The following is a 14239-nucleotide window of genomic DNA, read 5'->3' on the forward strand; positions in this document are numbered from 1 at the left end:
GTCAGATTTAAATCGACTATTCCCGGTACTTTCTTGACAGAATGTATTATACGAACTACCAAATGCATTGCACAAGCGAGCGTCATTCTGTCATGGCTACTAAGACCTACACTTGCCACTTATGTTTTCTAATCCTCCCCACAGAAAGAGAGAGGAAGAGGCAGACGCACTTCTTGAAAACCGACGAGTTGCACGGCACATCGCCACCAGGAGCATCTTCCGTGCCCCAATCCAAACCGTGCACCGCGGTTTCCTAATCATTCAAAACTGGTTCTCGATCAGATACCGCGGGGTGATCGAGGCCGGGGAGCGCGCGCGCGCGCGATTCGGGGCTCGATCATTTATGTCGATCGCCCGCGATTGGTTTCCTGTTGGTATAAATCATCATTTTAACGACGCGATTATCTCACCTGCTGCTTTGAACCCTTCCGGCCAAATACCCAGATCCTCCTCTACCCGGGCCTCGGGTTTTCGGTCAGCGTCAGTTTGCGTCGTTCGTCGTTGAGCATCTTCATCATAACTCCACGACACTCGGTCCCCAACTTTCGGTAACGCCACCAAACTCATCCGAAGCCAAAGCCAGAGCCAAAGAGAGCCCAATACGTCCAATCACTCCAGATCGATACGAATTAAAAACGATTTTAACGGCTGTCCAAATGTTGCGCACGCAGTCGCCCCCCTTACGCTGGCAGACCAGCGCCCGGAATGACCAAATGGACCAACAAACAACGTCCGATAAATCTTTCCAGATTTTGTTTCTTCTCCGGCATGTTTTTTCTTCGGCTTCTTCTTCGTGTTGTTCATTTCAAAGCGATCCTCATCGAGATCTCCTAATCAACACGCACCAGGTAAAGGGAGAGGGGGGGGAGGGCCCTGAGCCGGTGATCGCACTAAATGATGCCAACACTCGAAGCTCCCTCATATGGTTTTTTTCTTTTTTCGGGGGGAAGGAGTCAAGTCAAGGGATGATGAAGGGGGAAAAAAGCTCATCAAAACCGATCATAACCACGTGCTCGTGAAAATAAAATCAGACTTAATCAATGAATTCATCATCAACGCATCCCGCAGTATTGTGCCAGGAGGTAAGGCTGCTGTGTGTGATGTATATCGGGCCAACCGGCCATCAGCAGCCATCGACTGTTTTATTTGTGAAGAAGACTCCCTCACTCCTGCCACCTGGTTGATTCTGCCGTCATAAAATCGACCATCAGATCACTCATTTATCGGGACATATACGTGTAGTGGACTCGATTTTACTCGTTCCGGCTCCGTTCGGGCAAAAGATTTATCGATGAATTATCATCAAAATAGCAGGCAGGTTGAAGGCAGGCAGGCGCTTTCTAGCCCCGAGAGTAGCGTTCGTGTTCTTTGCCCTCTCTTGTGTGGAGTGAGTTCATTGAAATGCAAAGATTCCGATCCATTCCGGCACACAGCAGGGACGCGCTTCATTCTGGATGATTAAAATGCGGTTCCAAAGAATTGGCTTGGCTTGGCACTGCTGTGCCTTTCATCGTCGACATCATCGACATGATCATCAGCGGCGTCACCCGGGGTAGAGATCGTGCCAATGAACAACTGCCTGCACCGCTACTGCTGGAGGTTAACCAACCGAATGCCATATTGCTTGAAGGAATTGAATTCAATATCTACCTGTGCGCAGTCAATGCCTATTCGTGCAGCAGCAGCAGCAGCACACATACACAATTACTCTTCCTCTCTCTCTTTCTCTCTCTGCTGTCTCTTTGCGCACTGCATCACATTTCATTAGATTGTCCCGGATCCATATGGAGCCCGCTGGGCGCGTATTCCACCTTGTAAGCCACATCAGGGAATCATCCCCTAAGATGATCATCCCCCTGATCCGCTGTGACGAAGAAGGAAGGAGAAGAGGAACTTGCAGTAAGGAAAAGGAAGCGGTGCATCTCCCTTCTCGGTTTCGGTTTCCATTGTTTTCCGAGCAAACGAGCAAAATACCGTTGTGGTTGCTGATGCTGCTGCTGCTGCTGCTATCGGTGTGCCTTCCGCCGAGCTGGACAGATCTCTTAGCCACCCCCGTATGACCTCCCTGGTGGAAGGTGTGCGCAGTGCGGAGGGAGTGCGGTACCTCGGAGTCGCGATATCCTCGGCTTTATGGTAATTGAGTTATGTTTGATATCGGGGATAGATTAGGGCCGAATGGGTCGCGGCCGTGGCGGCGGCGGTACAAATTGCGCACCCTCTCGACACCACCCGCTCGTACCGCTCTCCCCCACACACACACTTGCTGACCAACACACAGAGCGGTCTGGCAACGGGCACGGGAATACAATGCACATTCCCAAACCGGGAGGTTCTTCTTTGGCATCTTTCCCACCACGGCACGGCACACGGCACGCGGCACAATCACAATTCACACGGCAACGCGGGCGAAAGCAGATGATAAGTGAGCGGATGCACCACCAATAACCACCACCACCACCACCACCACCACCTCTTGCATCGCGTAAACACCTGATCATATCGATGCACATCGCCACATCGACGACGACTATCGACGGAAGACGTCCAGGGGTCCAGGGGTTTTTGGAAAGTGACCCGTAAGTGGTCTGCCAGTACTACTACTAGCCTGATACTCTCTACTCTCACTAGGATTTGCAGACCTTCGCCGTCGGATGCACGGATTCGGATTCGCATCACACATTTCCCGCCTTCATCGTCGTGGTATGGAGTAAGGTAGTAAACGGCTAGGCAGCCCTGGAATGTCTATTTTTGTGCAGTGGTGGATGTGCAGATGCCAGGCAGCGCTTTTTGCTTCCGTTTTTACCCGGTAAATATCACAATCCAACCAATAATTTTGATCAAGTAGACATAGGCGCCCTTCAAGTAGACATATTCCCCCCAGGGGCGCCATAAGCCTACTTCGTCCGATGTACACAAATATTGGCCCAAAATCTGGCGGAATGCTCTTTCGCTCCCTCTCTATCCCGAAGTCGGACATTGGCCACTTCCTTGATAGTTATCTTGCCCAGAGACGGTGGTGGATACGTTTTCCCTTACGCCACGTGCATGCCAAGCGCCGATAAAGCCCTGGCCAAGTGCAATGAATGAGGTCTCCATCTCTAACCTTTAAAACGGCCGATCACGGGAACTACAACTCTTCGGACGGACGGTGCCCGTGATTTTGTCGCGATTACAGACCAGGCAGGGATCCGCAGGGGCTTCGGAACGGAACCCCACACTCGCCGTTGGAACGTCGACTACCATACCATAAGGAACATCTATCGATCGATCGCCGCAACTTACCAATAACCTGAGCAGCCGTACCCACAACCAGCACAAGTACCACGACCACCGAGTACAGTTTGGAGTAAAAAGCGGAGCGCGATAGCGCCCAATTGGGCATTGGGCATTGTTTTTGGTGCATGAGCAGGGTTGGCAAAAGGGAGCGGCACCTACCCTGCGATGCACTATCCGATGCACCGACCGACGGCCAGTGTGGCGGGCTCCCATTAGACAATTGGGGGCCGCTGCACTAGCGAGCGATGATCTATAATTTATGAGCTATTTACTCTGTCGGCCTCCAGATGGCCGCCGGAGTTTGGAGCGCGAGCGCGCGCGCGCCCAAGCTCACGGATCAGATCGCGCATTCCAGGCCGGAGAAGGCCTTGGATAGGAGTACCGTACCGTACCCGGCTTGGCGCCGAATTGCTCCGAAGCCAAGGATCATGGGAAACGGTAATGAATAACGTCGATTATGTCAACCATAATCGGTCGCCTTGATCGGCCGATGATTTGTTTAGCACTTCCTTCTCCTCCTCCTCGTCTAGGTTCCCCTTTATGCATCCATCATCATGTCGGTTTGAGCTTCACTTTCTATGCTCGGACCAATCACTCTGTTGGCAGTGTGCCCCGTGTGCCCGCTGATGCCAAACGCTAAAGAGGGAAGTGAATTCGGAACAACGCTCGGTGTGCAACGTGGAAGCGCCTGGTACTAGACGTCCAGCTCTGGCCGGTCTCTCGTCTTTTCGTCTCGTTGATTTACGGCGTCCATGAAAAGTAATTCGGAGCGCACTTACTCATCTCCACTCCGCGAAGAAGGTGGTAGGCTCCGACATCATCACGGCCATTAGAGGGCTCATAGCAAGGCTCCTTTTCGATTTTCTTCCGCTTTGGCCACAACAAACTTGCAGCTTAAGCAAAGAGCGCACCGGACCTGCGGACGGACCGGGTTGGTGACCATTTTCACGCGTATGCCAGTTTCCCAGGTTTCTCTCTTCTTTGTTGTTGGATAAGATATAGAGTACAGTACTGTGGCTTCTACATCTACATGGTGGAAGTAATCAATCGAGTCGGAGTCGAACAATCGTTGCAAATCAAACCTGCAATCCGAAACGGAAGAAAGAATCGATCCAGGGGAATTGGTTTCGAAGGTGTGTGTGTGTGTGTTTGGTGGCATCAATTCGATTTCTAATTCGACTACCTGAGCAGAGTCTGCTCCACTGTGCATCCGTGTGGCCGGGTAGTCAGTGAAATCGGTGTACCACTCCGCACACACTTCCCTTAGGGCACCACCGTTCGCCCCTTTTTCCGGTCCGGTCGACGGGATTCGCAAAAGACGACGACGACGACGACGACGACGAAAATGGACGAAATGTTTGTCCACATTCCTCGCTCCCTCTCTCCACCGGAATACCACACCTATTGGCCACAGTTGTGGGGTGTTGGGCATGTGGATAAATATTTATGAAGCTGACGACGGAGCGAAGAAGCACCCGACAACCCCATATGAGTCAATGCGGATGAAGAGTATATACTCTCCGTGCAGAAGTCAAATGAGACTGCCGCACTGTCCATGGCCTGGGGGGGGGGGGGACTGCAAAGGCTCACTAGTTGGCCAGCGAAGCCATGGCCAACAGTACCGTTTCCCCGGGGCAGGAGAAACAGGAACCACGGGGACCGTTTATAGATATGGGCACCGACAATCTTTTCTCACAAGTTCGAGGTCATTTTAATAGTGACCTTTGTGCGGTCCCCAGTGTCAGCAACGCAACTCAACTCCGGTGGAGGAACCGTGGCCACCGCCGGAGAGTGGAGTCCGGGCGTAAATAATGTGCCAAAGCGACACCGCGCGTACCGTGACGGTACCACCCGACGACGTGACGTCGAATGTTGCGTCGAAAACTCGTACGCCTGTCCCTGCTGCTGTTCGGTGCCAATTCGGTGTAGTTCCGACGTTCCGAATGCCTCTTCGCTCCCATGGTAATGTGGTGTGCACCGACTAGCACCTTTAACACCTGCATCCGTAATTGACCGTAGGGGCCGGACTTTGGCCGTGCCGTGCTGTCGCCTACCGACATGTGGCAGTGCCGATGCTGATCTACGGCAAGCGATAAGGCACCACGAGTTCACACTTGGTCCGGATTGCTTCGTCGGCCGAGATCGGCAGATAGAAAACTCGTCCCCCCCTAAACCGGAGGAATAGGTGCGATACTGGAGACGCACGGAGTGTACTCCTTCATTACGCCTGCCTACGTAATTGATCATGATCTTGCCACAACCCAAGGGATCAGCATCGTACCGAGAAGGCTGATAGGATTGGGGCGCCTACATTCATCTTCTTCTTCGATCCTCGGAAAGCCAGAGGAATATAGAACCTGTATTTGCTTAATCCAGACCATTCCAGAGGATTCCAGCTCCATACCGGGTTCCACCATATCCACCCCCCGGGGGAATAAGGTTAATTATTAAGCCACAATTACTCCGATCGATTATGGGAAAACCGGTGTCGCGTCACAGAAACCACGGAACCACTCCTCTTCTTCATTCCAATTCCAAGCTTCCACTCGCCTTCCTCCAGAGCTCCAGAGAATGCGTTGTGCGTTGTGCGTCGTCGTGTAGGGGCTGCCACCCGGTTCAGAAGGTCATCTGTCAGAAACGGGGAGGACCGCGAGAAAAATGCAGTTCCCAGTTAACATTCCTCGCCTAGTAGTATGGTCCGCGCCGTGCAGACCGCCACCATCATGCACGCATCCATCCATGGGGTTCCCCGGTCAGTCTGTGGGCACAGCTGTGTCCAGCCAGTGCCACTCTCCCGCTCCCGCTGGTATATATTGATATATTCCAGCAGCCGCTGAACTTACGCGCGTCCCCCTCCCCGTGCGCACTGTAGTAGCCGACCGGACCGAACAAAAGCTAATACCCATATAATGACAAGAGCTTAATTTTATTAGCATCGATCATCCAGCGCGCCCGTTCTCGCGGATTGCAGCCGGCATGCTGGCAGCACCGCCCGCCCCGGAGTGCATCTGGATGCACTGGACCCCCTGGCGGTCGTCATACCCCGCGGTCATACGCCCGGGAGCTCCAGATGCCATGTAGTGGAATTGTTTCAGGATGCAGGTTATCGGTGCGACAGCCCCACGGGCCGAGCAGCAGACCCGCAACACCCGGGAAAGCATTCCAAAAACCTGATGAATGATTTATTGGTCTCTATGGGTCGCTGGCAGTTGGCCACGATGGTCGTTGGTTTGTGGTTTCGCGCACGGACGGACGCAGGCATTGCTGAGCTACGGCGGCTACTGCGATCTGTGGCTGAAATATTTCTGTCGACAATCGTATCTGTCCCGGGGCCCCCTTATGATGGCCTACCTTGATGGTCCGGTCCGGCTAGGGTTTGCCGTGCCGATGCGGTTTCGCGAGCATTTCTGCGAAAGAAAATGCAGGCTGGTCCCGGGGTCGCCCAGCGTAGTGACTGAAAAGAGTGCACATGCCAGGGGTCAGGAGCGCACGGGTGTGTATGCCCACTCCAGGAATCCGATCGGAGTGCGAGGAGAAGGGGGAGAAATGTAGACCGGCTGGCTGGCTGGCTGGCTGGCCGGCCCCTGTGAAGAGGGTGCACCACCATGCGTTTTGATGGATAACTTTCGTTATGATATTAATCTCCCCTCACACAGGCACAGGCACCCATCATCTCATACGGAGCATTCGCTAGCGGGAAGAGCGAAAAAGATTAGCGCAAGGCGCACGCGCAAAGGGACATAATTAATAGGCTTAATTCCGTTGGATCATAGTGCACGGACTCGGTGTCATTCGTTCTGCCGTGCCGGCCGTGAGATGCTCGATTCGCGAGCAAAAGTGGTGCACCGTTCACGTTGCACCGTGCAGCGACGGTACCGACAAGAATGATGACTAAATGGACGAATGAACTGAAATGGACGGATGGATGGATGGATGGATGGATGCACTACAAACTACGCTTCACTTCTCTCTCCCCCACTGGTGCTACGTGCCCTAGGTTCAACCGGGAGCCACGGAGGAGACGAGTGAAGGCCGGGAGGCAGGGCAAAGGTACAGCCGCAGCGCATTCAGAATGTCGATCTATCTTACCGATCGGTAGCACGCCCGATCCGCAAATATCCCATGGAGCATATATTTCATGCCGGACCGGGTACCGAGCCCGGGACTAGCGAGCTATCCACAGCGAGTAACCGCACAACCCAGCATGACCCGACGCAGTGCAGCACCCAGCTGATCGGCAGTCTGCTCCTGCTGAATGCTTGTCTGCCTGCCTGCCTGCCCGCCTTTCTATCTGCCACCAGCACACCAGGATGATTGCATTATTAGTAGTACACCCCGAGCCGGTGTGCTGCGCGCGGCCGCTGGAAATGATGGCGTTTCGGGGGGGCTACAGTGCTCCGTTGACCCCCGCCATGTGCCATCATGTGTTTGCCGAATGATCGCGACCGCGGGAAACAAAATGAATGATTGGCATATCGATCAATATTGCAGCGACTGCTTTAGCGTTGCTGTAATGAGCTCATCCCGGAGGGTGAGGTGCACTTTATTTGGGCTGAGGTGCAACATTGCAGCACCAGCACCAGCAGCAGCACCTGGTGCTGATGGGTGCAAGGTTCAACACTCGGTACCCCCGCGTGAACTGGTTTATGCTTGGTTAATAGCACACGCTGGGGTCGGGCCGCTGATTTACGAGAGCATTCTGTTTAGATTTGCGCTGGGCACTGTTGCCACACCATGTGCTTCACTTTCAATTTGACTAATCTTAGATGTTCCATTCAAACTAGTAAACAAAAAGAATTTCTAATGTAATAAATCGAATTAACGATATGTATGTGTACTCCTATGTGAAATCATTAACTCTTCTTTACCCAGAGAAGTTTTCATACGTTTGCAAGGAAAAAGAACGATGATAGAGTTTAGCAGAGCAGCAGAAGTTTCGGTCGTCGTTTTTTTTACTACACTCTGTCCAGTTACTAAAGACCACCTTCAGTTTGTTTTCTGAAGAAAATCTTCAAGGATCACAATTTCAAATTGAGACTTTTTATTACTATTTTATACTCTAAAAATAAGTTATTAAACACTAATAGGTATGGATAAAATCACAGGTTGAATTTTGTCGGCAAATTAACAAAAAGTGAAGTGTCCAGTTAGTATAAGACCACCTTGATTTATTTTTTTTATCAGCGAAAAGAAGTAACCAAATCATCTAAATCCCGAAAATAACTATTCGTTATCAAATCTTAATGGTTTCAAATGTGTAAAACTGGATTTGGCATGCTTTTTATACATTTTTGGTTGATTTTTAGAAGCTATTACTCTCATATGTCTTTCTAAACCGCTAAAATCATCGCTTAAAGCTCACGAAACGAAGAATACTGCTTTCCCCCAGCATCCTATTTACTAATTCGAACTCAGAAGATGTTTTCCAACGGATTTTATGCTATACTGCGAGCAGATATGGCCAACAAATCAATTTTCTGATTCTTCTTCTGATCTTCTTTCTCAAGTTAATAAAAGCATTATTTCACTAATATGTTAACTTTTCCACATCGTTATTGATCAAAAACGATAGCAGAGATTCTCCTTGAAACGAAGATGTGCCTTGTTAAATGGAAAAAATACAATCTTGATCCTACCGGCTGTATAAAGTTTCACCCAAACTATGCAACCCAAAGTCTCGATTTTATGAAACAAACTGAAGGTGGTCTTATAGTAACTGGACAGAGTGTATACTATTTTTCTCAACATTTTCTAGTACTATCACAATGCTTTGATGGAATTTAATCGATTTTATTTAATTTTATATGAAGCATACAAACTTCCAGCTATTCTTTCTTTCACCATTTTTTTAAACCTAGTTCATCTAAACCAAGAATAATAAAAAAAATCTACTCTATGCTGGGAACATTCTCCCTAATCTCGCCAAGTGTATCAGTGCTTGAAGGGGGTCTTCTTCACGGATATCTCTCGTGTTTCAGTTTACTAGCAACCGGTGCGGCTGATGGTGCGAGCGTAAATACTTCGTAATCGGTGATGGAGAAATTGTAATCTCCAAACAAGTGGCCGAACATGGCATTTGGTCCATCGTACGAGTGCGGAAAGTTGGAATACGATTCCGTGTTCACGTTGCAGTTATCAGAGATGAGAAGATCGGCGCCAGCACCAAAGATCGGTCCACAGCTGAAACGATTGAATAGATCGTCGTATTAATCCATATTTAACACCCAAGTAACTCAAAATCACTTACTCTGGATGATAGCAGATCGCATAGGGTTTCTTGACAATGTCGAACTTGGTTGGCGGTTCGTTGTTATAGTTTAGTGCAAACAAAAATGCCTTCTCAGAGTGCAAATAGCCACCCTTACGGTGGGTTTTGGCGAATGCGACATCCGTAAACCCTCCACTAATTGCGCCGTTTGAGCTCTTAAAACATGAAAATAAAATAAAATTAAAACTAATGCCCGTATCAGGTACAGGATTGCTTTCCTCGTTACCAGAGCAATGATGAATAGCGGTGCAACACCGTCACAGTGACGATGGAAAGCGGATGCAGCGAATCCGTTGGTAGAGGCCCGGTACACTAAACGCCATGTTTGCTTTGCAGCACCGTACCATCCGTTGAGAGTGCCTTGAAAGTGAATTTTATCATTCTTCAATATGGTTGAGCCATGAAACAGATTCAGCATGAGACGTGGCTGCAGTCGTTTATCGTTTTCCGTTAAGGGACCACTGGCCGGCGCTGGAACCGCTGTTGCTGCCGCTGTAGGGAGCTTGTTGGAGTGAAGAGCTGCCCGACGGTATCGCTCCAGCGAAAGCTCGATCGGGACAGCACCTGTTGGTTCCACCTCCTCGGCAAATACTTGACTGTCGATTAGGAAAAGCCGGACATGCGAAATGACCGGGGCCAGGTATAGACAAACACGTCCTCTCTCCTCCTCGGTCCAGTGAGCCGTTGGTTGTGTTACACCCGCCTGGTTCTTGGCCCATGCCAACACGCAACGCCAAACATCCTCTTCTTCCAGGCCAAGCTATAAGGTGAGAAAGGCTCTATCAAACGGATTGTTCCTGCTGCAAGAATGGCCTTTCGGTACTAACGTTATCATAGGAGATGACCTGAATAAGTCCCTCCTTGGTGAGATTCAGGAACGAATTCGTTTTCACACATTCCGATGCGTTCTCCGCTATGTAGGTGATGCACTTCTCCAGAAATGAGGCAGCACACTTGGCACCTAAAACGAAACAAACAAATTAGACGAGGTCTTGCAAAGGGATCCACTTATTCTAGGATTAGGACACAGATTTTCCGTAGGAAAGAAGAACACCGGGACTTAGGGAGACACCATTCATGGATCAACTTTATTCTCTCACAACTCTGGCCAGTAGAGTTCCTCGAAATGCACAACTTAAATGCTAAATTATTCGTAAATCATCGAATCATCCGAATCCGAAGATAGAAGCCTAATTCTGCACGTTCTGGATGAGCGTAATGTTGTCCCCCTTCAGCATGATGCGTCCCAGTTGGCGCCGGTTCTGTTTCTTGATGTTGTACTCTTCCGCCTCGTCCAGCACCAGATTCATGTACTCGTCGAAACCGACTACAAAAAACCAAAATCGAAAGAGTTAGGATTTGGCCGCCAAAATCGGCTTCCGCCGGTTAGGTTATGGTCTCACCGATGTGCCCCTCGATTCGCAGGAAGGTGTTCTCGTACAGCCACACTTGCACTCGGGATCGGTTCTGAAGGTATCGGAAAATCAGGTTGATGGGTTGAACCATCACCTTCTGCACCTTGGAACCCTTGAACGACGACATTTTCACGAATTTTCAGCAATCCAATTCGGGAAATCAAGCGAAAAAGCGCGCAAGCCGAAGCCGGAAAAATACAAAACCCAAACAAAGCGAAATCGGCAAAAACCAAACGAGCAAAAAAACGATAAAAACGAAATCTACCCCGAGGCGAAAACGATAATAACCAAATCTACCCCGAGGCGAAAAGGCGAAAACCAAATTCGAGCAGCGAGCGAAAGTCGAGCAAAAGTTACTTAGACGTATACCAGAGGTGTAAAGATTTTACTCGACCTTTCTTATTTTGCATAAGCGCCTCCCCACGACTGGTGTCGGAACTAAGTGGTTCTCGATTTGGGGGTTTCCCGATTTTCCTTTTTCACGAAACAGGATGGAAAACGGCACTGCAATGTTTTTTTTCTGAGTTCCAGAGCGATACTCTTAGAAAATGACGATATGAGCATAGCCACATGTTTCAGAGTTTACGTAAAACGATTTAATTCTCTCGTCTTTTTGTTACTCCTTATAAAGATCGATCTAGAGTATTGACGAATAATAATCCTAACTATTAATGGAAAGTAGAAAAATAACTTACCTGATGCTTTCTCCTGAATTTCCATCACGGCCGTCAGAAATGTGCACGCGTTAGCGACAGACATGGTTTTACCGACGTGATCCTCGCACGCGATCTTCAACTCATCCACACCCATATCCTGGGCCAGCGTCATCATTTCAAACACTTTCGAATCTTGCAGCATTATCTACAATAAAAAAAAGTCGTATGAAATAAATCCCTTCTTAATGCCGACAAAAATCCCAAAGTACTTATAAATCGATATAGCTCTGTACCTTTGCCGTGTAAACATACAAAATCAGCTGTCGAAAGATATCGGGCTCGATGTGAGGCAGCCGGATCGGTGTCGGTGTGCCCGGTGCCGAGGTGGAGACGGTACAACCGGGAATGCGACAGATTTCTCCGCGTTTCGTGTTTTGAAACGATTTACAACTACAAATGAATGAGATCAACTTCAGCAAAAGACAGGATAATGCGATGTGCGATGTTTAAGGAACGATCCTTACCGAGCCATCAGGATAATGCGATGTGCGTAGACGCGCTCCTCGGTTGGACCGAGCACAAACACAATATCGGCTGTGTCGTTGTCTTCGGAGAGTTTCTGCAGATCGTCCAGCAACTGAGGCAAACCGGCCATCACCTTGTCGCAGATAACGGACTGAGCACGGCTACCCATCGTCTCGGTATCGCTGTGGTAGCTGATTTCGTATTTCATTCAAACTCCTTTACACAACGCCGGTTCACGGCGAGCACAGGTACGACAGTAGAATGCAGTCTCAATAGTCCTTCCTGTTGCTATTGCTTCTCCACACTACGAAATCACTCTCGCACTGATAAGAAATCAAAGAAAATCGTTTATTTCGTTACGCGACGCGATCACCCGTCACTATCTCGAGTTCGTCGCTTGGTCCGACGCCAAATCTTCTGTTTTGTAAACAAACCGATCAACACTTTTTTTTGTGCTGCTCGAAACCAAGCCGGGCGATCTGAAGCTTCGAGTAGCCTCTGAAAATATGCTCCGGCAATAAATACGATCACGAACAGTTATAAAAGACTTCTTGTTTTGCCTTTGATTTTTTGATTAAAAACCGTCTTGAGACGTCTCCATAATCGTCTCTGAGTAAATCAAACTCACATCTATAATGTATTTCTTTTAACACACCAATTCCCTGCTACAATTAAGCGATCTTTACTGTCTTAATGATTTTTATTTATTCGCAGGATACATCTATCTTTCTAACGGATAGTTGAAATGTGATTCTTATTGTCAATCTACTTTAGTTCACTACGCTTTTAATGATTACATTCGATTACATTCGGTGTGTTCTAAAGAGAGAATTTTTCATCAAGTAAAACGCATCCAACCATGTTCCCCTTTATGCGTATTTTGTTTTTTCCTTTTTTTTCATTTTACTTGCAGCAAATTGTAAATGTGATTACAAACATCGACATGACTAATTTTAATTTTAAAAAATTTACACTTCACTTGAACCACATTTTTTAATTCTTCTAGGTGTTCAGCGAATAATAATTGAAACAATGGAACAACGAGATAGTTTAACAATATATTCTTTTCGTATAATTTACATTAAAAAATGTTAATGATTATCTTTAGTCGAAGACAACAATTTATCAAAGAAGCACCCAACATCTTTGACCAGCAATTAATCTCAGAACTTCATGCCCGGGCGAGAGAAATAGTGAAGGAGAGTATCGTTCCCAGCTATGGCTATGGGCAAATTCAAGAGAAACACCCTAGCAGCGAAAGCATGCCAGTGCCAGCAACTCATACAGTCCTTCATCGTTTAGATGGGCGAAGGACCCGATAACGGAAATTCTCTGGAACTTTCCCAACCGAAAGCAAATCAATTAGCATACGATTGCGGTGAAGCGTAGTCAATTTTCCGGAGAGCTAAATCCACCTGCAAAACGTCAGCCAAACCATAATGGCCCGATGCTACGGTCGGTGGACTCGAAACCATTGACGTCGTCCCATGGAGGCCGAACCTCGGAATGGGGCTTTAAAACACTCCGTTCGTGACCTGACCGCCCAATCATGCAGATGACATATTCGCAAAGTTTGATGAAACGTGAATGTCCTTGAGTGTAATTTGTGGGTTGAACGTGGCCATGAGGCAACCAGGCAGCGCACAGGATTACAATGGCGAGGAAAGTTTTAACCACGTTTACCGTGTATCCTTCGAGTGTACGGGGATGGAGAGAAATAGTTTTCCCGAAAGGACGAGCGTGCTGAGCGTTTGCGTTAGTAATTAAGTTTTCTTCAAATGTTAATTATGAACTAAAACTAGGTCCAGATGGCCATCCAAATGAATCGCCAAGACAATTCTTTCTTTCAAGATATAAAGGGCATTAAAAATGCATCTTTTGAAACCACTAACAGGAAACACTTTAGTTTGTTTCCTAATTTTACTGATTAATTCGAACATTTTATCTGGTCATCCGGTATGCTGCGGTGAACTTTCTGGCCTTCTGATAATATCACATTGACGAATTATGGTCCACGAAACCTAAATGATTAATTCGCATTTAGTTGTTGGAGGACATTCACAATATTCATTTCCTTGCTAGTTAAATACTTTCGACTT

General features: G+C 48.3%; 2 protein-coding genes across 2 annotated transcripts; both read right to left on the reverse strand.

The window, feature by feature from the left end:
• Positions 1–9060: 9060 nt before the first annotated feature.
• On the reverse strand, positions 9061–12456 carry LOC125956157 (uncharacterized). The gene is made up of 7 exons (XM_049687767.1): positions 12140–12456; positions 11909–12065; positions 11655–11820; positions 10372–10505; positions 9771–10304; positions 9524–9699; positions 9061–9456 (listed from the first exon to the last, which is right to left on the reverse strand). Exons 1-7 carry the CDS (start codon positions 12346–12348, stop codon positions 9231–9233), a joined length of 1602 nt encoding a protein of 533 aa, XP_049543724.1. The 5' UTR covers positions 12349–12456; the 3' UTR covers positions 9061–9230.
• LOC125956189 (probable small nuclear ribonucleoprotein E) lies at positions 10612–11165 on the reverse strand. Its single transcript, XM_049687809.1, has 2 exons — positions 10948–11165; positions 10612–10871 (listed from the first exon to the last, which is right to left on the reverse strand). Exons 1-2 carry the CDS (start codon positions 11084–11086, stop codon positions 10735–10737), a joined length of 276 nt encoding a protein of 91 aa, XP_049543766.1. The 5' UTR covers positions 11087–11165; the 3' UTR covers positions 10612–10734.
• Positions 12457–14239: the final 1783 nt, after the last annotated feature.

Source organism: Anopheles darlingi, chromosome 3, assembly GCF_943734745.1.
Source record: "Anopheles darlingi chromosome 3, idAnoDarlMG_H_01, whole genome shotgun sequence".
Taxonomy (NCBI): domain Eukaryota; kingdom Metazoa; phylum Arthropoda; class Insecta; order Diptera; family Culicidae; genus Anopheles; species Anopheles darlingi.

Excerpts from the sequence above, each read along its gene's own strand:
- LOC125956189 (XM_049687809.1), bottom strand. The coding sequence starts at position 11,086 with ATGTCGTCGTTCAAGGGTTCCAAGGTGCAGAAGGTGATGGTTCAACCC. Across the intron at positions 10,872-10,947 it reads GCGAATCGAGGGGCACATCG|TCGGTTTCGACGAGTACATG; the intron begins GTGAGACCATAA and ends GGTTTTTTGTAG.
- LOC125956157 (XM_049687767.1), bottom strand. The coding sequence starts at position 12,348 with ATGAAATACGAAATCAGCTACCACAGCGATACCGAGACGATGGGTAGC. Across the intron at positions 10,305-10,371 it reads AGGTCATCTCCTATGATAAC|CTTGGCCTGGAAGAAGAGGA; the intron begins GTTAGTACCGAA and ends CTCACCTTATAG. Across the intron at positions 9,700-9,770 it reads CGCTATTCATCATTGCTCTG|AGCTCAAACGGCGCAATTAG; the intron begins GTAACGAGGAAA and ends TCATGTTTTAAG.